A 22,169-nucleotide genomic window follows, 5' to 3' on the forward strand; every position below is an offset into this window, starting at 1 on the left:
ATTATATTTTCTCAAATTTAAATGATCCAAAGTTTGATATTTTAAAAGGTTGGAGCAATATCTGAATGATAAAATAATTTGAGCTCAAAAAAATAGAAATTAAAATTATTATAAAAAAACTGAACAATGATAATAAAAGCATGTCAATTTATCTTGCAATCTAAGAAAAACATGTCAAGCTGTCTTGCAGTCTAAGATAAACTTTCCTTATATTTGTCGATGTAAAGAAGTCGTTTGCAAGATTGTGATCAATCAATGAACTGGCTAAAATGAAATATGATTGTATTTAATGACGTTTCCTAACAACAAATTTTCTTCTTGGAACTAATATAGGACATCAAAGAAAATATCTCATAACTGTTTCTTATCGACTCCAGAATTTGGACCATAAACATGAAAAACTAGAAAATGGAGGAGAATAATAGCTCAATCTATAATATTTATTTTTGATAGTGTGAATACCAACATCAATTCTTTTTGTTGTATTCTCTTTGAGGACGTGCTTTCAGAGGTGATGAAATGATCATTTGACTGTCCGATTTTCTTATGAACAAAAGTTGAGTAAAGTCTATTCCCAAATCCTTCATATTGTCCTCCTCTTGATTTCCTCTACGATTTTAGAGCCTTCTTGCAGTAAAACCTCAATTACCATTTTCTCTTACTGTTCTTTTGAGTACAAACTTCTGATATCATGAAGAGGATCAACATCTGGTTTGCAGTGATCGACTTCTTGATTTTCTCTTTCAATATTTTGCGAACGAGAGAAAGGCAAAAAAATTCAAAGTTCAGAAGCTCATCTATTGGGGATTTACCTACCCCGTTTTCACTCAACAAAGGGATGCAAACTTGTTGCTCCTATTTCTGAGAAATACTTCAAGATGTTGTATTGAGAGACGAATTATCAGATCTCTAGCTTGAGGTGATGGTTGATGGAGGCATTATTCTGCCTGAGGAGAGAGATGTTTAGATGGTGCCTCTTGATCCTAGCTATGAAATGGTGAGGTCCTCTAATCATCGAGGATTCAGTGACTGACTTCAATCCGGAGAGCACTCTACATCATGATTACCGAGCTGACTCACTTCCTTTGTGTTCACAATATGAGATATCGTATCCAGTTGAGGAGAAGCCTATTCCAGAGAAACACATTCCTCTTAAAGAATAGAACATGGGGTACTGGCATGGTTTATAAAATAACGGTCTTTACAAAACTGAAAATGGTTTTTAGGTTATATCTTGTTTCCAAACCCCACGATTTGATTGAAAAGCAAGTATTTTGGGGAAGGGCTTTCTTACATTTAGCAGAGCATAATTTCGGACATAGTGTTGGGCATTTCGTAGAAATGTCCTACCCAGTTTATGATAAATCCCAAAGTAGTGTCCCAAAATTTCAAGCATTTTATCTTCTTTGTATTCCAAGGGCAAGCCTTTCATTGGGACCTGGAATGGGATAAAATGTACAACCATTGCAAAGGGATTCAAGTGGAGAGCCCATGGCTGTAGGTAAAGACCTAACCAATTAAAGAATTACACCTTTTACATACACACTGTATATTCTTACCTGCTGTAGGATCAAACGTTGCTATAAAATGGCCTTTTTCTTCGTGCATATTAAAAAATCTCATATACCCCATCCAAACCTGATTTTCCCATGAAAGTAGCACAAGGATATCAGAGGCATATTCATAAAATTTACTGATTAGCACAGGTGCGCGAAGCTTGGAAATATTTGGGTTGGTCAGGTCTTCATTCATATCCGAAATTCAAAAATTTTGAAGATTACGAGCTACCATTCTAGCCCAGGGCTTCTGAAACCGCACATTTTGCTTAGTGTTTTTCAAAACCAAACTCCTTGGCCTTTGAAAGTTTTGTTGATTAGGTGCAATTTGGCATGATCCTAGAGGAATGCTATTTCGGAAAAAAGCTACTCGAGTGGAGGAATTTTCAGAAAAAAAAATCTGGAGGGCGACAGGCAATTGGGTGCTGGAATCCATTTGTTATGTCAGAGTAGGGATTTCCAAAAATAAAATTTTGCCCATATCCACCGTCCCACATCTTCTTCAGAGTGTATTGAAATGCTTTATTATAGTATTTAGTTTTAGAAAAGCCAATTAATCATGAGTTAGACCTATTAGACTGGTAAATTAATTATCCAACCAAAAGCATGGTTGGCACATAAAGGAAGGAAATAAAAACATGTGCATCCTTTTACCGTCGTCCAAGCACCGGCCAACACACCTGCGTCCAATATTAATTGTAATGCCAACTTTCTACTACAGTGTAAGCAATGTTTAATACACATTTTCTTATAAATAGAATAAGCTGGGTAAGCTAGGCCTGTGATCCGTAGAGCCCATATTTTGAGTTTTTCCTTGGTTTTTTAACTTGGTATCAGAGCTTATGGTAAATGATCCAAGAGTCTCGAGAGACCTATGAGTGAAAGAGTGTGATTGAAAATTGTGGAGTGAAAGATTGTGATTGAGAAGTGTAGAGGATTGCTTTTGCATTGTGAAGAAGACTGCTGATGTGAAAAGGTTGCCCATTACAGAGATTGATTGAAAATTGGTGAATGTTAATTTGTTAAGCGAGGTGAAAGAGCTGAAAAGTGTTGAAGTGATTAACAATTGTTTATGCAGCAGTACATCATATTGTGTGTTTGATTACTATTGTGTTCTCCATTCACCCCAATAGGAGTTGTCAAGGAATCTAAGCAATGTGGGCTTAGAAATATACGTTTTGAGTTGGGTGAAAAGAATAAAATGAGAGGTTGAAGGCCAGCTATAGAATTGAGAGAAGTCATAAAAAGAAGAAAGCCAAAGTTGAAGTGTGTTTAAGGTTAGCATTGTCTAAAGTTGTCATTCATAGATTAGAAGAATGTGGAGCATCAAGTTGGAGTGCCAAAGAATACATACACATGGCATGGAAGACATTGATCATGGAAAGTGTTTATTATGTCTTTGTGTTTAAAGTATGTGTGTCTAGTTTGTTGTCATGTTACAAATTAGCTTTGGAAGTTAGTTGTAATTAGTGAATATAGTTTGGATTGGTGGTGATTTGGTTGTCATGGTGCAAAGCTTGTGTGTGCTGATTTGGGATTAAAGTATTGGATCAAAAGTGAGAGAATATGTCTATCTAAAAGTGTTGTTGTCAAGATGGTCATGTAATAGAAGATTGTGGAATTGATATCCCCTCAACAAAGTGATTAAAATTGAATTAGTGATGATTGTTAATGGGCTATGTGAATGTATGGGGTGCATTATTAGTTGTGTATCCCAAAGGATTTTTGTTTGACATATTGATGAACCATGTATCTAAAAAGGATTCCTATAGAATTAGCAAGTACAGCAGCTAGGTACCCATTTATCTCGGTAGATGGATTTCTTTTTATATGGACTCAATATTAATTTGATGTAAGTACTAAAAGATAAAGGCCCAAGTGATGATAGTTTCCTTGTGATGATTATTTCGAACTAGTGTGTGCTTGGTTTTTGGTAATCCTAAACCACTTGAGTGTTTGAGGTTTATAATGATTTTGAAATCCTATTGAAGTGAGCTTTGTGGTGAGTCAAAACCACTTTCATACAAAGTTTGTGGTGATCTTGAAACCACTTGTGTGATGTTTCTCAAATTCTTGACATGGTGAGCTTGAAACCACTTCAAAGCATTGATTATGTGTAATCCGTGAAAACCTAAAATGATTGTGATGAGGAGAATCAAAATGAATCTTGGTATTTGAGAAGTGATTGTAAATGGGTATCTAACAAGGCTTTAGGCTAGGACCAATCAATTCTAGATTATGGAGGGGTTTCTATGACAATTTGATAAATAATTTATGGGGGGATGTTAAAGTGGTAAATTAATTATCCAACCAACAATATGGTTGGCATAGATGGGAAGGAAATAAAAATAGGTGCAACCGTTTACCACTGTCCAAGCATCGACCAACACACCAGCCTCACCATCCAACATTAATTGTAATGCCAACTTTCTACCATAGTGTAAGCAACTATATTTTCTTATAAATAGAATAAGTTGGTTGTGTGTTCAGCACAACCCATATTTTGGATTTCTCCTTGGCTTCTCTTCTATCTCTGTCTTGGTTTTTAACTAGACTGACAACCCATTGAGGTATCTTGCAACAACTTTCTTAGAATTGTTTTGTAAGATCTACTCGAATTAGCAACCTTAGTGTTTGAGTGTTCTAAGTATGGATAGTCCTTAATTAAAATTATAAAATTCTTTAAATATTTTTTAATTAATATTTTTTTTCAATATCTTTAAGCATTTTTTGATGTTCAAACTCTGTCTCTTTATAGTATCTTAGATTTTATTCTGAAAGAAGACAAGTGGAATTTTCTCTCTACATGTACATTTTTCAAATCAAAACAATTCCTCCAATTGACAACTAGAGATTATTGTCAAAACTTGAAATCTAAAGGATAATCGTATGTTTAATCTCTTGTTTTGAAATAATTTCAATCCATTTCTTTAGGAGACCCAATCGCTAGGGTTTATCCAACCATCATTCACTCCAACCAAGGCTCTGACGCATTTACTTGTGTATCTCCAAATTCATCATGCAGAAATTATACTTTCACTACTTCTATCCTGCTCTTTGTATCATCTCCATTGTCTTGTTATATCCAACTCCATTCCTATATGTCCTTTCCTCATTCAAATAGACTCCTATCTTGACCAATTTTAGGTTGGTTTGGAAGTAAATTTGATTTAGTTTTCTATATATTATTATTCTCTAGTGCAAAAGCTTCTTTGCTAAAACTATTAACTTATTGGAATAGACAACGATTGATTTAAATAAAATAATAAAATATTTTTTATTTTTTAAATAGTATATTTAAAAGATATTAGCACTGGTTTAATTGTAATTATAAATTCAGATTTAGATGAATATTTGTTTTCTTTAGTCACTTAAATAGGTTAGTTATTACTTTGATTTAGAATAGTTTTGATATTTGTCTAATCAAATGTTTGGTTAAATTTATAATTGTTTCATACTTAAAAAACAAATATTTCAATAAATATCGACCATCATAATACTAACATAATTGAACAAAATCTTTTATAATGAACATTTTCCTAATTAATAATAACTATAAACTATTAACACCTTTACTATTAATGTTTCTAATAATATTTTAATAAAATTTTAGTTAATAGTATCCAATAAACAGTTTAACTCAAACCTTTCTTATAGTTCTCTTGCCCACCAAAAAAATTCAATTAATTCTTGATCACAAACTAATAAATAGAAACTCGACCACTAAATTTTATTCTAGAAAGTTACAAATTCTATAAATGGCAAGTGGAAACAAATACTCATAAATGTAAGGAAGCAAAGGTGTGGGGAATCACTTCCTACGCTAATCTTTGAGAGGACGATTATGCAAATCCAAGTAACTATTGCAAAGATCTCAAAAAATGCATAATAACATAATCAAAATAATAAAGAACACACAACACAGTGATTACCACAGGGAAACCCTTCCAGGAGAAAAACCCCACCCTCTAAAACTCACATAATGTATTATCAAACCAAGATGATTACAATACACTTGCAATACAAGTTCTTACAGGAGTGCATCACCTCAACTCGAACTCGGAGAGACTCCTTCTAGCACTAGTCTTGTAAACTGAACTCAATTACACAAACACCTCCCTAAGCCCTCTTTTTATAGTGATTTTACAACCTGAAAACCACTTATGATTTTACAAAACCATGGGCAAAACTACCATGCCACATGTTACCCATTTTTGACAGTTACATTTCCAATATGGAAAAACAACCAAGTTAAAATAGTAATCCCGTTCACAATTTTGTCTCGAGTCTAGACCCCCATAAAAGTCACAAAATGAGTCATCAAGGCTCTAAAAATGACCTACCCATATTCTACTATGGACAAGACTCATTTTAACAACTCACTAACCACTTTCCAATGCATAAACAAGTGGAAAACTTTCACAAACAAATTTTGAAATTTTTCAGGAAAGAATTGCAAGATTGAGACACATGTTTCTCAACATTCTCCCACATGTCGAACACCTTGCAAGAGTCAGGGGATCCAAAATATCATGGACTTAATTGCTAGGGGCCAAGAGGCCCATAGACTCTAAACACCATCTGAATTTCTCTGTGCTTACGAGCTTAGTTAATGCATCTGCAACATTCACCAAAGTCTCTACCTTTTTCCAGCTTCACCTTGCCATCCTCGACCATATCTCTCACAAAATGATATTGTACATTAATGTGCCTAGTCCTCGCATGAAAAGTCAGGTTCTTCGCTAGGCAGATTGCACTCTGGCTATCACTATAAATTGTCACTGCACCCTGTTTGAACTCTATATCTAAACACAATCTCTTTAGTCAGGTGGCTTCTTTGCAGACATGAGTGGCTGCCATATACTCTGCCTCAGTAGTGGACAAAGCGACCACATCCTGTTGCTTACTTATCCAACTGATTGCACCACCAAATAATGTAAACACATATGCACTGGTCGATCTTCTTCTATCAACATCACCAGCCCAGTCTGAATCCGCATAGCCTCGAATATCCAAGGAATGCTCACTTCCTATTCCATGAAAACATATTGAGTACTCAGAGGTACCCCGCAAGTATCTGAAAACTCTTTTTATTGCATCCCAATTTGCTCTTCCTAGATTAGTCATATAACAAGAAAGTACTCCCACTGCTTGGGCAATGTCTGGTCTTGTACAAACCATACCATACATCAAACTTCCAACAACACTTTGATATGGTACTTGAGTCATCTCTTCCATCTCCAATGGGGATGTAGGACACTGTGAGCTGGAAAGCTTTGTTCCCATAGTAACAGGAACACTCAATGGTCTTGCATCCTGCATATTGAATCTTTTCAAAATAGTACCAACATGCTTACTTTGGCCTAGCCAAAGCTTTCTGTTTCGCCTATCTCTTATAATCTCCATTCCTAGAATGTGCCTAGCTGCACCAAGATCTTTTATTTCAAACTTTATTGAGAGTTGAGATTTTAACTCTGCAATCAAACATTTTCCTTTGCCAATAAACAACATGTCATCGACATACAAGGCAATAACCAGGAAACCATCATCATCAGATTTGAAATATATACAGTGATCAGATTTAGATCGCATAAATCCCAAACTCAACACATATGTATCAAACTTCTGGTACCACATCCTAGGACTCTATTTGAAACCATACAAGGATTTTTTCAATTTACAGACCAAATGACTTTTACCTTTCACCACATAGTGCTCTGGTTGTGACATGTAAATTTCTTCCTCCAAATCTCCATGAAGGAAAGCAGTTTTCACATCCATTTGCTCGATCTCTAGATCATAAGCTACTGCAATAGAAAGCAAAAATCTAATGAATGTCATTTTGGCAAACACCTCCCCAAGCCCTCTTTTTATAGTGATTTAACAACCTGAAAATCACTTATGATTTGACAAAACCATGGGCAAAACTACCATGCTATGTGTTACCCATTTTTGACATTTACATTTCCAATATGGAAAAACAACCAAGTTAAAATAGTAATCCTGTCCACAATTTTGTCTCTTAGTCTAGACCCCCATAAAAGTCACAAAATGAGTCATCAAAGCTCTAATAATGACCTACCTATATTCTACTATGGACAAGACTCATTTTAACAACTCACTAACCATTTTCCAATGCATAAACAAATGGAAAACTTCCACAAACAAATTTTGAAATTTTCCAAAAAAAGATTGCAAAATTGAGACACATGTTTCTCAACACTAAATATTTCAACATCTAAAACTGATGCGATGTGGGTAATGACAAGCATTATTTTGGCCATTATCCATCAATGCCTCGTCAACATTCTTAAAACCGGTACTCTGTAAACCATGACCTCAGATTGACTTTTTTATCTCCGCAAAATACAAATAGTAATGAACTCTGCTTAAAATACCGAGAGATCCACAAGCATAGAAACAGGGACAATTAAACCTAGCACAGATTTAAGATAAAAGCTGTTTTTTTTTTTGTTGTGGAAAGGGCTGATTGTACAGTAAGTTTTCCCATTCAATTCATACCTATAAGCACAAGCACGTGTATTTCATTCAGTCATTCCTTTTGGCTGGAATGATATATCTAAATATAACATGATGTTCGATAAGATATTAGAATGGAAACCCTCAGAACTACCTTCAGATATTGAATGTACTTTGTGTAACAATCTTTTGTAGAGGCTGGGAGAGCTGTTTCTCTGAAATTTATCTGCCAACTGAAGCCATTTCAAGTTTCCCCCAAATGTTGGATGCCCCAGCAAGGTAATTATCTCACGATAGATAGGATTGTACATTGTTAGTTCGTAACAGAATTCATTTTCTTCTTCGTTTTATACCTTTGTTCTGTATATGTTTTATGGGTTTTCTGTCTTTCAAGTCTAATTACTCCAAGGCTGAGGATATATTTTAGGCAAATATGGTGTCTGTTTTCGTCTCTGTCCCACTTCACTTGTTTTTAATCTTAGTTCAGACATGGTTCTAGACATTGCAAATACGTGTTTTTCAATTCTCTTTCATTTGGTAAGGGCTTTTACTCGACTTACAGTTATGAATCAAATTAAAGATTAGTTAGGCAACCACCACAAAAGACACCAAGAGGAGGTAAAAGACACTATGAAATTAACAAAAGAACCAGAGGAACTCAAAAAAACTAGCAGAACTGTAGAAAAAGAATATCTCTCGCATGATCGTGGGAGTTTAAAGGCAAACCTTCTCAAAGAATTCTCAAGGGAAATTCATGCTTGGTCCTCGAGGGCCAGTCTGTCCTTTTCCAAGGAGAAGTCAAGCTCGATTGAAGGACGCTTACGATCATTATTTATTCGTTGTTCTTAAAGGTAAATCCCCTGGCATTCCCTATAAGGCCTGCCATCAATCTATATGGCACTTTCATTTATTTCTGATACTCTTTTCCGGTTACAGGAGTAAAGAGAAAGTCAAGCTAAAATCTAAAATTTAAGACACAAATTTAGTCAGTTCAGTCTCAACAGACTGCTTGTGCCCAAGATCATTATAGATCTCTATTCACAATTACAAATTTTATTGCTGAAGAACATATGTTTCATACTCGTATGCTTGATATTCCTGAAAAAAATATATCTATCTTATTACAAATTGAATGTTGCTTGCATTGTATCACTTAAAGTTATATGCTGAAATACTTCTCGTTACTTTCACTGTAAAACTTTCTTCCTATGTTTAGAATATATACATTTTTCCAAAAAATAAAAAATAAAAAACTTTAATACTATTTTCCTTCAATTAATAATATTTGTAAGAAAAATGAGAAGCTTTGTGGCTATGCATGCAAATCTATGTCGACTCGAAATAGGTTTTTTTTCCCTCCCAAGCATCATATTTAAAACCAAGTTTTATAACATCTGATAGTTCTCTATCTATTCTTATAAACAAACTCTCAAAATCTTGCGAAAGCCCAAGTGTTTCATACCGATTGTTTAAATCCTTAATGCATAATGCTCTTATGGTAAAATTTGCATTGAAAAATAAGTAAAATATAACAATTCACAAATATTTCTAGTGAAGCCTAGAATTCAAGTTTGTCCAAAAGCAGGTTATTCACATTGCGGTATTACATTGAACCTGTATTTTGCGACCAGCAAAATAATTGGAATTTAATTCAGACAACATAATAGACACTTTCAAATCTGTTGTTTCATTAACTGAACATACAAATCTAGTGTGGTTGAAGAAAATTGTAAGTTGCTCAATCTTCAAGCCATTCCAAACCGAATGCCTGTTCAACAACTTCAACAGTAAACTTACTGGTGGAGTTGGCTTCACGTGTCTCCTTCTCGTTCTCCTTATCACAAATCACATATTTTAGAGATGGGAGTTTCCCTAGAGTTTTGCAAAACTGTTTCAGTTTTTTGCACTCCCTCATATCCAGCTTCTTCAAACTCGTTAGCTCATGATATCCACATCTGGAAACTGCTTCAAACACCCACAATGTGAAATGTCAAGAAATTCTAGTTTCTGAAGATTACGGATAGAAGGCGGCAGTTTTTTCAAATCTGCGCTTGCACACAATCTTAGCATCTCCAGCATGCCAAGATTCCCCAACTCATCAGGTAACTTTGCAAGCCTGTGGCAGTTTGTGACAGAGATTTTTTTCATGGAATTCGAAGAACATATACCTTTTGGCAACTCCTCTAAATCACTGCAGTGGTCTACATTAATTTCTGAAAGCCTGGGAAAGTTGAAAAATTCACCGTCATCTAATTCATTCATGTTATTAAGGCCCTCGCATAAACTCAGGGATAGCTTCTCCAGACTCTCTGGAAAATTGAAGCAATCAGACAGAGGAGAAACTATCAACTTTTCAAGTTGCAGTGTTTTAAGCTGAGAAAGTGCATTAAAAACGTTCCGTCCATTGAGGTTCAGTCCATTGAGTGTGGCTCTTCGTTTACCGTAATTGTGGACTATAAGAACCTTCAATTTTTTCATTTTACGGAGAAAAGTCGGAATACTGTATTTGCTTGCAGTGAAATACAAGACTAAAACCTCTGCCTCAGGGAACTCCACTTGTCCCCATTGTTTTTCATCCATTGTGCCTATATATTGCCAACAATAATCAAAATCAGTCCCACAATTTAATCTTCAAAATATCCCACAATTTAATCTTCAAAATATCCCACAATTTAATCTTCAAAATATCTTTAACTAATTTTTTAATAGTGAGTGAAATGATCAAGACAACATATTTTCTATGCTATGTCAAATTATCATATTGCTATCGTGTATGAATTGTGTAATTTTTGAATCAAATTCATTGATCTATGTTTCATGAGTAGTGGTTCATAAGAAGTCATCTCATGAATGGTAACTTTATAGTTAAGTGTGTTTGAATTGAAGTAATACTGGAATGAATAAGCTCTCAAGAAGAAGCACTGCTTCATCTATATATGAATATCATCTAAATGCAATAAGTACTAAATTAAGTGTACCATTCACTTGTAAGAAAGAATTATTGTCAATCTCTAATTATCAAAAATGCACAACTGAGCTTGCATCTACATAGTTTAGTTCTGATAGAAATATCAGGGTTACCTGAAATGACAAATATTCCGTTTGTGGAATGTAGAAGGAAAATCCAAAGCATATATAATATAATCTAAAATACTATCTAAAATACTAGCCGTATTAGTCACCTGTGTGAATAGACACCATCTGAGCTTTACATGGCTGAGCTGTTCCCCAATTGGGAATGCAATCACTCTTTTCAGGCGTACACAACCTAGTACAAGGACTGAAATTGTTCGTATGAGCAGTCCTGAGTGATCCCCGACCCCCTGGTATCAAATATTACTAGATTGTGTTTGTAAGAAATATTATAAACTGTGTGGTTTATACACAAAACTTGTTTACTTTCAAATGAACAACTGTTTTACTATTAAGGGTGGACTTTCTTTGCAAATTAGCAAATGTATACTGACCCTAAACCATGGAGAAATACCTAACCAACATAGGCTCAAAGTAACTCTATTCTTTCCAAAATAGCTGCTCACACACTCTTCCACTAAGGAAATTTAATTTCAATCACATCAGACTGCAATGTTCCAGCAAACATAATAAAGGTAAGAAATGGTTTGTCAAAGTAGAAATGTTGCTTACCAAAGATCCCTTTTCAACTCCAACAGGCTGCGAGCTGATAATTCACATAGAACCATGAAGGCTTCCTCCCATTCCACTCCACGTACATAAACCCAAATGTCTATCAATACATCTACAGAAAAGGTTCTTTCTTGTGGAATTACAGCAAGGTCCAAGAAGCACTGCTTTACATCCTCTTCCAGCACATCTATACTCGTTGTTTTTAGGCGTTCATGAAGTTCCTCTTTATGATAATTAGATATAGTTTTTCCCTTTGAAAGCTTCTTCTTAGCGATTTTCCAAGCTGGGGTGGGCTCGTCCCTCAAAGAACTACCAATTACTTGAAGAGCAAGTGGCAAACCATCACACTTTGACTCTACCTGCACATGATTAGAGCTAAATTTAGCATTCAAATGTGAATACCGTTGAAAACTATATTGGACTTAAAGAGAGCATGATAATAAGTTAGGTTTCATGTACAACAGGCTACCTGTTTGACCAGTTCTTCATCGTGTGTAGCTGGAACGGTAAGCTGGTTAAAGGCATAGTGACAGAAAAGTTGAACGGCGTACTCCTCTTGTAAGGATTGTAACGGGAAAAGCTCCACGTTGCTCTGTTTACGGACAATGTTTTCATCTCTTGTAGTTACTAAAGTCTTGTATTGTTCTCCTTGAAATAGCAATTTCTGAAGGTTGGACCTGGAACAAACATCATCTAATACTACCATTGTTCGTTGATTTCTTCTATTTATTTGACATTGTAATTGGTTGCGTGCATCCTCCAAGTTCCCAAAACTAGGTTTTGGGCCTCCAACAATGTCTTCCCACATCTTCTCTAGCATATCCATGATATTCGGATTTTTTGAAACAGTGATGTAGATCACTCTTTTAAAGTGTTCTGAAAATCATAATAGAAAAGTTCACAAAGATTCATTTTTGTCCTTTTCATAAGACCCAATATCTCTGTTGTACTAAAAGCTAGAAGGCAGAGTACCCAAAATCATGGAAACAGAGCAAAGTGAACCTAATACAGAATTTCAAAATAACAATTGCTAGATCTATTCATTATGAATGGTCTGGAGGAAAAAGCTGTTCTTACCTTTGATTTGGTGATCATAGCAAAGGGCGGTTGCTAATGTGGACTTTCCCACTCCACTCAGTCCGGTAATCCCAACAGCGCTTACATTGGTGTCTAGCATAAGCTTCTTCAACTCCTCTATCGAATCCAAACCAACGAAGAAGCTCGGCATATTTGGGACACAGTGTCTCAATTCATGTTGCTCTACGGTGGGGATGGGATTCTCAGTTCTGGTGTTTATCTCAGAATTGGAGGAAATGTTATTCACATCTTGGGGCAAGTTCAATAAACCCAATGTAACGCGAGGCAAAATGTTTGTCTTAATGAAATCGCCAAGATAGCTCTGCAGATTCCGAATCTTCTTTCCATACCTGAATTTTTTGAGGAGCTTTCGATTGCTAGTTTTCTTGCATTCTTCTACCAGCTAAAGCCCTTCGGCGTGCTTTTCCTGAAAGACTCTTACATTGCTCTGCCAGGCGGGAGACAACTCCAAACCCGACTCGCAGATCTCGTCGACGACCAGCTTCCAGCTTTCCAAATCTACCTCAAGTTTATGGCAATCAGAATTGACGCTAGTAATAAAGGAAAATCCTTTCTCAGCGGCTTTGAAGCCTTGTACCAAACCGAATTCAGCGAGAGCACTCGCAACAATCTCCCCCATCTCGGAATCGCAAAGACAATCCCCAGGAACAGCAAATAAGACATCAGTGTTATAGGTTCATTTTAAGAATGAAGTCAATGGAAGTCACTAACGGAATCTGTGTCGCGAGTTTTTCCTTTGAGCTTCTACCTACGCAAGACTAAACGGGGAAATTAGCAGCCATGAGAAAGTGCAAGGAAAGCGCTTATGGAGCTCCTACCAAGTTAAGAATTTTCCTTGCGTGAGAAGGACGAAAGAATTCTACTCTCCCGCCAAAACTTGTTGACTAGTATTGAATGTGGATTTGGAAACAAATCCTTTTTGACTTTTTTCTTAGACCTTTCACGCATTCTAAACAAAATGCCTTTGCTCGATGTTCACACGGATTACCTTGCTCATTCTTTAAATGCCAAAAAGTTCGGTATTGTCTTCATAATTTAGCAAAGAGAGGTTTCGAAGAATTTGGAATCTTTTACAAAGCAATTACATTAGAGTAATCATTCGAGTTCTTCACTACTATACATACGTAAGTATAGATCGATAGATCAAAAAAGACCAACATATCATTTAAGAACAATAAAAGGTCAACAAATTATTAATAGATCAATAAATACAAGAACAAAACAAATTTAAATAGAAAACCAAGAGAACCGGTTGAGGGTCTTCTTCATAGACTTTTAAGGGCCCAAGGATCTCTTCCTTCAATTTAATCATCCTCTAAACAACATTTGTTAGCTCCAACATATCATTCAGGTTGGATTGCACCTTCTTTTTTGTGCTAGCTCTAGTTCTTCTACCTGAACCATCAACCACATTGACACTATGCTCAAGAAACTACTCCACCTTGACAATGAATTTAGACTATAGAGAGTTCTCTAGCTTAGCCACCATAGTTCTTATGCTGTCCGTAGGATTCTTCAAGACCTTATAGGAGTCTTGCAAAATCTTCTTGAAGGTAGTGTTCATCCTATAAGCCCTTTTGTTTAAATCCTCCATCTTTCCCTCATATATTAAATTCTTCTTTTCCTCTGCCTACTCAAAATCCAACATCTTTGTTTTCTCCTCAAGTGTCTATAGGGCACCAACAATAGGGAGGGTAGGAGGGTTGCACATCTTCTTCTTCAGATGGATCTACAATCTCAACTGATAGAGACTGGTACTTTAAGTTGAGGAATTAAATTTCATAGAAGACCCATTTTATATGATGAGAGCAATATCAAGCACAGTCTTAGCTACCTACAAAACCCCGACAATCATCTCTTCTTTATCATCCTCAAAATCATTAAGCATTAAACAAATAAAGGAGGGTCTAACAATAATATCCTACTCCTCTATGAACTCCTTAGAAGGCTATTTAGAAATATGCACATCATGATCAATGATGCCCTCATAATCCTCTAATAGAGGATCCTTACCTTTACTCGCATTGTCATTAACAGGCTTGGGTGCCAAGGAGTTCAAACTCTCCATTTATTTTTCTAAGTTTTGTTGATTTCCACTAGTGGGGAGGAGAGTGTAGCTTCTTGAGAGAAATGTCTTGGTTGTCTTGCAAGCTCTCTTTATCCATGTCTTCTATATCCATACCATTTTTCCCCCATTCAACCCTTTGTTTGGATGACTTGACCTTAGCCCTAGACTTGCAAGGCTCATCCTTTAGAAAGTAGAAACCCTTTTCTCTGAACATGTAGGAGGGCCCTCCTCTTAATCATCATTAGTCTCTATCTCTTTCTCTTCTCATTCAAGCCTACCCTTCAAAGATAACTCTCTGGAAGATTAGAAAATTTAATATTTTTAACAAGAGGGTCATGGGACACCTCCACCTCTTTTGAATCCACCTTTATTACGTCACTAGTATGTCTGCTCCCATTAGTATTTTTCCTCTATTTAATGCCAAAACAAGGAGTAGAATCCCTAATGTACTCACAAATAAGGAGGATCAAACCCTGGTAAATAACTTATCTCTTAGGGTTACTTATGTGCATCTTAACACTATAATTAGAGTTCGATAATAAGTAAACAAAAAGGAAATTATATAAGGTTTATGTTGAGAATGGTTGAGCATCATGAAATGATACCCATCAATCCTAATGTATCTTCTATCTAGAGTGAAATAGTCCATGATGGGGCTTGAGAACTTCCCTCTAGATTTTTCTTAATTTATTCAGGCTTGTGAAGAGAAGAATTACTCTTTTCCATAAAATCCCTCTCTTGGTCCATCTTCAAAAATTTGATGGTGTCATTAATAGAGGTCTTCTAGTCCTTGTAAAACTTAAACCATTTTGTTGAAAACCTAGTAACCCTAGCCACGAGCTCATCATCGATCAAAACCTTTATGCCTGTTATAGTCATAGAGTTATTGCTCTATCCCTCCACTAGATACAAGGTAACCAATGCATTAAAGCCATGCAATATTTCCTCAAATCCTATCGTCCAACCATTCTTTAGTTTCTTTTGAACATATGAATCTCTCTCTTAATGATGAGAAGAAGCAACCATAGTTCTCTTCAACTATCCTCTCAACTTTACAAAGATTTAATGGATACAATTCAAAAACTTTTGAAAATTTGAATAAATACTAACCACCAAGAAGACCACACAAAGCAGCTAGATAGAATATGGAGAATAATGATGAAAAAAGTTGTGCAGCCCTTCTCGAAAACCACTTGTAGTTTTACATTACTATGTGCAAAAACCTCTTTGAAAGGTCTTGCACATGCTTGACTTGTGTTGCACAAGATATCAGAATGCAACTGTTCAACATTAATGACTTAAAAATGGTATTTGTGTTTAGAATTTGAAGATGATTTAAATTGATGAAATATGTAGAATTGGATGAATTTTATGCCTATAATTTTTATAATGTTTTTGTATAAGAATTTATTCATTTTTTAAATTTTGAAGTCCCTTTTTTAACTATAAAATATATAGGGTGTAGTTTTGTTGGATACAATTGTCTAATTGTGTGTTGTCTTTGATATTACACAAATGTCATATCAGTTGTCAGTCTATGCTTACTAAGCTCACTTGGTTAGCAAGACAATTTTTCTTGTCTATCGAGCATTCCTGGAGATTACTTTGCGAAGACAGTGTCTATCAAACTCACTCAGGTGTTGAAGGAAATTATGGCAGTAAGTAGTGTTAATTGATTTCTCATGGTTAACAAAGGAAACTTTGTCAGAGTTAGTGCTCACTGAGTTCACTTAGTTGCCAAAGGATTTTGCAAGTTTGTAGTGTTAACCAAGCTTCTGTTGGTTAACATAGGAAATCATTTGAGGATCAACATTTACTGAGCAGGGTCAGTCAATGAAGGATTTTGTTAATTTGGGTATATGAAGTTAAATCATTTCATGTATTGATTTCAGCCGACTGTGGTAATGTTTATTGGCCATTGTAAGTTGTGATTGACTTGACTTGATAATTTGTATTGTATAAATATAAGGTCAAGTTGAGATTCTAATGTATGTGATAGAATGCAAGTGTATTGATTGATTGAGAAGGAAAGAGTGTGAGCGAACTTGAAGGATGGTTAGATATCCTTGTGGAGCAGCAAAGCAATTCAATAGCATCTCATTCAAGTCATTTCATTGTTACTTTCTTACCATTGTAGTAGTGATTCCAAAATCTCTTAACAAAGTTGGTTTAACAACCAGTTGTAAATCCTCTAACCAAGTGATAGTTCTATTGAATTGTTTTAAGACCTTTGCAAGGCCACTCCTAATAGGGTGATTAAATCCTCTAACAAGGTCACACCTAATAGTGTGTTTTGTAACCTTTAACCAGGTTGGCTCTTAATAGGGCTCACTTTAGAAGAGTGAAAAATAGCAACTAGTTACATTGGTGGTTTTTCCCATATTGGGTTTCATTGCCCCGCACCCCCCCCCCTAGTTACTCCATCTATATTTCCAAAAGTTGGTATCAGAGCTTTTGGTGCTTGCAGGAAAGGTTTGAAGGACCTAAGCTAAAGATCAAGATGTCTTACAAAGAGAGAAATTCCAAGACTTAATAGAGATAACTTTTTAGCATTGTAGGGACTCATGAGACTTCATCTGGCTTCCATTGGTGATTCAAGATTGAAATACCTTGATGAGAAGAATACTCAACTCTTATTGGTACATTATCTATTGTAGACATTGCTGAGAAAAAGAACCATAACACCATGATGATAGATATTGCATCTACTCTTAGATATGAGGAATTTGATGATATCAAAGACTGGAAATTCACCTTTGCTATGTGGAATAAGCTAAAGGACATCTATGGTGGTGATGACAATGTCAGAAGAGCCAAAGTAGAAAGCCTTAGAGGACAATTTGATCAGATGAGAATGAGAAAGGATGAAAATATTGCCAAATATGTGGAAAGAATCAAAACAAGTGTTAGTGCAATCAAAGCTTCTAGAGGAGATATCAAGGAAGAAACTATTGTAAGTAAAGTTCTTAGAACATTGCTTCCTATCTATGCAATTAGAGTATCTGCTACTCAAGAAAGGAGGTGTGAAACAAAACATAAGATAACTTTGGACAGCTTAGTAGGAAGATTGATAGCTTTTGAGCTAGATAATTATGACAATTATGTTCCAGCTTCCAAGAATATTGAATCTACATTCGAGGCCAAGCTTTCACTTAAGGAAAAAGGCAAGAAAATAAAGGACATTCAGTTAGAAAGTGAAGAAGAATCAGAGGAAAGTTCTGATAGTGACCTTGAAGTTGTTGAAGCTCCACTTGTAAGGAAATACTCTAAAGGCAGAGGAAATATATAAAGGTAAAGTCCCCCTAATCTATTTTTTATGTGAAGAAATTGGTCATATTGTTGCCAGATGCCCAAACAAAAAAAGTGGGGATGAGAAGAAAAGTCACAATTACAATGGCAAGAAGGATTTCAAAAATCACAAATCATTCAATGACAATGGTAAGAAGACATGTTTTATGGCTAAGGATTTTGATAATAGTGAAGATGAAATAGTTTACATTGTTGTAAAAGATGAATCTAATGATGAAGAAGATAAGATGGCACTTATCTCTCATGTGAGTAAAAATGATACATGGATCATAGACAATGGATGTTCACATCAGATGACTAGTGACAAAACAAAGTTTGAACACTTTGAAGACTATGATGGTGGTAGTGTAAGGTTTGGAAACAATGAACCTTGTTGCATAAAAGGGAAAGGTCAAATCTCATTAACCAAAGAAATTGTATGTGATAATGCCTATTGGGTTGAAGGACTAAAACATAATCTGCATAGTGTGGCACTGCTAATCAACATTGGATTCAAGGTGAAATTCATGCTTGGCAAGGAAAGACTACTAGATGACAAAGGAAAACTGATTGGATTAGACAAACAAACAAAAGGTAACCTATTTTATCTTGATCTTGGTGATTACTTATGTTTCAATGCTCAAATTGAAGAAAGTTGGTTATGGCATAGAAGGTTATGTCATGTAAATTTTGATAACATGGTAAGAATAAGAAAATTTAGGAAAGTAAGAAGCATTCCTTGTTTGAAGAAATCTGATGTTGGTCTATACAAGAATTGTCAGATTGGCAAAATGGGAAAGACTAGTTTTAAAAGCAAAAACTATCAGTCTAAAGATATCTTGGAAATTGTGCATACTGATTTATGTGGACCTATTGGAATAGAAAGCTATAATGGAGAAAAATTCTTTATTATTTTTGTTGATGACTACTTTAGAAGGATGACTATTATGTATTTAAAAGAGAAGTTAGAAGCATTTTAAAACTTCAAATGGTATTTGGCAAGAGTAGAGAAGGAAATAGGGAAAAGACTAAAATGTTTAGGATCAGACAGAGGTGGTGAATTCATCTCCAATGATTTCAATAACTTTTGCATTGAAAGAGGAATCAAAAGACAAGTATCAGTCTCTACAACACTTGAGCGGAATAGAATAGATGAAAGAAGAAATAGATCTATCATTGAATGTGCAAGGACGCTAATGATTGAAAAGAACATTGCTATCAAATACTGGAAGGAAACTATCAGCATTGCAGTTCATACCTTAAACCAAGTACAGTTGAAGAAGGACTCATATAAAACTCCCTATGAGTTATGGTATGGCTATAAACCCAATGTAAGTTACCTAAAAGTCTTTGGAAGTTTAATGTTATATATTGAAAGAATCTAGAAAAGGTAAGTTTGATGTGAATGGTGATGAAGGTATATTCTTAAGTTATTCTTGCAGAAGTAAGACATATAGATGTTTGAACATATCTACTCATAAAATCATAGAAAGTGCACATGTGAGAATTGATGAGTTTGCAGAAAGGACTGAAGAAGAAAGCACAAAAGAACCAGAAGATTATAGGAGATTTGTTTACATCAAACCTGATACAATGCCAGACACATCTATTAATAAGGAGACTTCTACGCTTGAGTCTTCCTTAGTCACCAAGTTGCAAGGAGTTCAAACTGATTCACAAGGACTTGAGTCATATTTTGAAGCTACTGAGCTAATGCCTACCAAGTCTGAGCAACTAGAACTAGAAGCTGAAGTTCAAGAGGATGACAATGCAATTCATTCAAAAGGCAAAGAACTTGTATTAGCCAAGTATGTCAAGTACATTAGGAGGCATCATGCACCATGTCAGATTATTGGAGATAAATTAGAAGGTACTATGACAAGAATTAAGCTAAAAGGTACATGTTTACTTGTTGATTTCGAACCTAGAAATGTCAAAAATGCATTGGAAAATGAAAGTTGGATTGAGGCTATGAATGAAGAGATAGAGAAAATAGAGAAGAACAAAACCTAGAATCTTGTACCTAGGCCTAAAGACAAAAATGTGATTGGAACAAAATGGGTATTCAAGAATAAGTTGAATGAAGATGGTAAAGTATCAAGAAACAAAACTAGATTGGTATGTAAAGGCTACTCTCAAGAAGAAGACATTGATTATGGTAAAACTTTTGCTCCTGTTGCAAGATTGGAAGGTGTTAGGACCTTACTTGCATATGTAGCACATAAAGGATTCAAAGTATATCAAATGGATGTCAAATCTACATTTCTCAATGGTATTCTTGATGAAGAAGTCTACATTAAACAACTAGAAGGTTTTGTTGATCGAGACAAAAGGGACATGGTCTGCAAATTAACAAAGCATTGTATGGTCTAAAATAAGCCCCTAGAGCATGGTATGAAAGATTACATAACTACCTTATATAGAACAGTTTCCAGAGAACTAATGATAATAATAATTTATACATTAAGGAAGGACTAGATAACAAGATTGTTTTGGCAGAAATATTTGTAGATGATGGATAGAACAACTTATCAAAGTAAGTGATAGTGGAGAAGAGTGGATTGGGAGGTTTTTTTCGCTCTACTAGGGTTTCTTGCTTCATGTGATCTTTTAGTTTTTTGTGTATGGATTTTCATCTGAACTTTCCCTCTATTAGCTCCACTTGTCACACCACATTTATTATAGGAGTTTTAGGCTAGGTTATAATGGCTCTGGCCAGCGGTGAACTAATTGTTTCTGGTGTTCACACTTTTGCTTTGGACTGCCATGGCACCTCCTCTGAACAAACACCCGTGCAAGTTTGTTCCGAAGGTTTTTCGCAAGGTAATCCTAACATTATCCTTCCTTTACAAGAATTTGATGTTGCATGTGATTGGTTAGAATAGCACACCTTGATAGGTTATTTTGTGGGTAGGACTCCCTCTGAAGCTATGCTTTGTGAATGGGTTAACAAGAGTTGGACTCCTCATGGAGTCCACCTTGATGCTATGCAAAACCTTACTAAAGGTTATTTTTATTTTGCTTCGCTAACCCCTCATAGGTAGACATGGTCTTTAATAATGGACCATGGTCTGTGCATTCTTCCTTGCTTGTTTTTCAAAAATGGTCACGAGACTTCACAATCTTGAATGGCAAAAAGATTAGGGTTCCTGTTTGGGTCAAGTTCCTAGGTTTACCCCTGCCTTGTTGGCCTTTCATTGAGTCCATTGCCAAAGCCCTTGGCAAAGCTTTCACCAAGGAGCTTGAGAAAATTTTCAATGCCCACCCGTAATGACATGTTTGCGTAGAGGTGGATCTTTCCAAGGATCTCAAGGATTATGTGGAAATTCAAATTGGGACTACAACCTTCTCACAGAAGGTTCTTTACTTGAACCTACCCAACACCTATTATAGGTGCTAGTTTGCAGAACACAAGATCAAGGACTACCCTCTGGCTACACCTAGGGTCAAGCCCGTGCCTAAAGAGGTGCCTATCAAATAGGCCAATGGGAAAAATGAAGAATGGGTTACTTTTGGGTGTAAGGGAAAGGATCCCTTGAATCCCTTGCCCCCTAAGCAGTCCTATGCTGCAGTCGTCATAGTTCCTCCTTTCCCTATAAAAGCGTCAATTCCAGCCAGCACAGGGATGCAAGCGGTGAACAAAGGAACGACACTCAAAATTTCACAGGTTTCAAACCCTACTAGCTCACAGGGGATTAAGGAAGCTGCCAGGGTTTCTGCCTTGGCTAGGGTGTGTACTCCTCTTATTGCCTCTTCCATAGCACCATCAATGACTCGACATTCTCATAATCCTCCTAGACATACGGAGATACCAAAGGTGAAGCATTAGGCTGTAAGTCTAGAGGGTTTTCCATCTGATGTCAACCATGATTCTACCTTCTTGTAGAATAGTTATTCCTCTCTTAAGGACGAAGATGATATGGAAGAGTTCTCATGAACTTCTTTTCATGGAATGTTCAAGGTCTCACAAACCTCTACAAAAAGTACTATGTTTGAGATGTCCGTCATAGATTTGGTAATTTAGATTTTCTCTA

At 35.7% G+C, this 22,169-nt stretch overlaps 1 protein-coding gene and 1 pseudogene across 2 annotated transcripts; both read right to left on the reverse strand.

Moving 5' to 3' along the window:
- Nucleotides 1-9,774: 9,774 nt before the first annotated feature.
- Nucleotides 9,775-10,514, reverse strand: LOC149547138 (putative disease resistance protein At5g66890). The gene is made up of 2 exons (XM_089794108.1): nt 10,055-10,514; nt 9,775-9,998 (listed from the first exon to the last, which is right to left on the reverse strand). The coding sequence occupies exons 1-2, from the start codon at nt 10,512-10,514 to the stop codon at nt 9,775-9,777; spliced, it is 684 nt and encodes a 227-aa protein (XP_089650234.1).
- On the reverse strand, nt 10,470-13,431 carry LOC149547139 (putative disease resistance protein At4g33300; annotated as a pseudogene). Its single transcript, XR_016353835.1, has 4 exons — nt 12,759-13,431; nt 12,151-12,557; nt 11,682-12,040; nt 10,470-10,621 (listed from the first exon to the last, which is right to left on the reverse strand). The product of XR_016353835.1 is annotated as a putative disease resistance protein At4g33300 (transcript).
- Nucleotides 13,432-22,169: the final 8,738 nt, after the last annotated feature.

The sequence above is a fragment of the Cupressus sempervirens genome, chromosome 7 (genome assembly GCF_028749045.1).
Source record: "Cupressus sempervirens isolate cs-2001-9-10 chromosome 7, ASM2874904v1, whole genome shotgun sequence".
In the NCBI taxonomy this organism is placed as follows: Eukaryota; Viridiplantae; Streptophyta; class Pinopsida; order Cupressales; family Cupressaceae; genus Cupressus; species Cupressus sempervirens.

Coding starts and splice junctions, on each gene's coding strand:
- LOC149547138 (XM_089794108.1), bottom strand. CDS start 10,514: ATGAAAAAATTGAAGGTTCTTATAGTCCACAATTACGGTAAACGAAGA. Junction 9,999..10,054: donor AAAACTGCCGCCTTCTATCC/GTAATCTTCAGA, acceptor TGTTTGAAGCAG/TTTCCAGATGTGGATATCAT.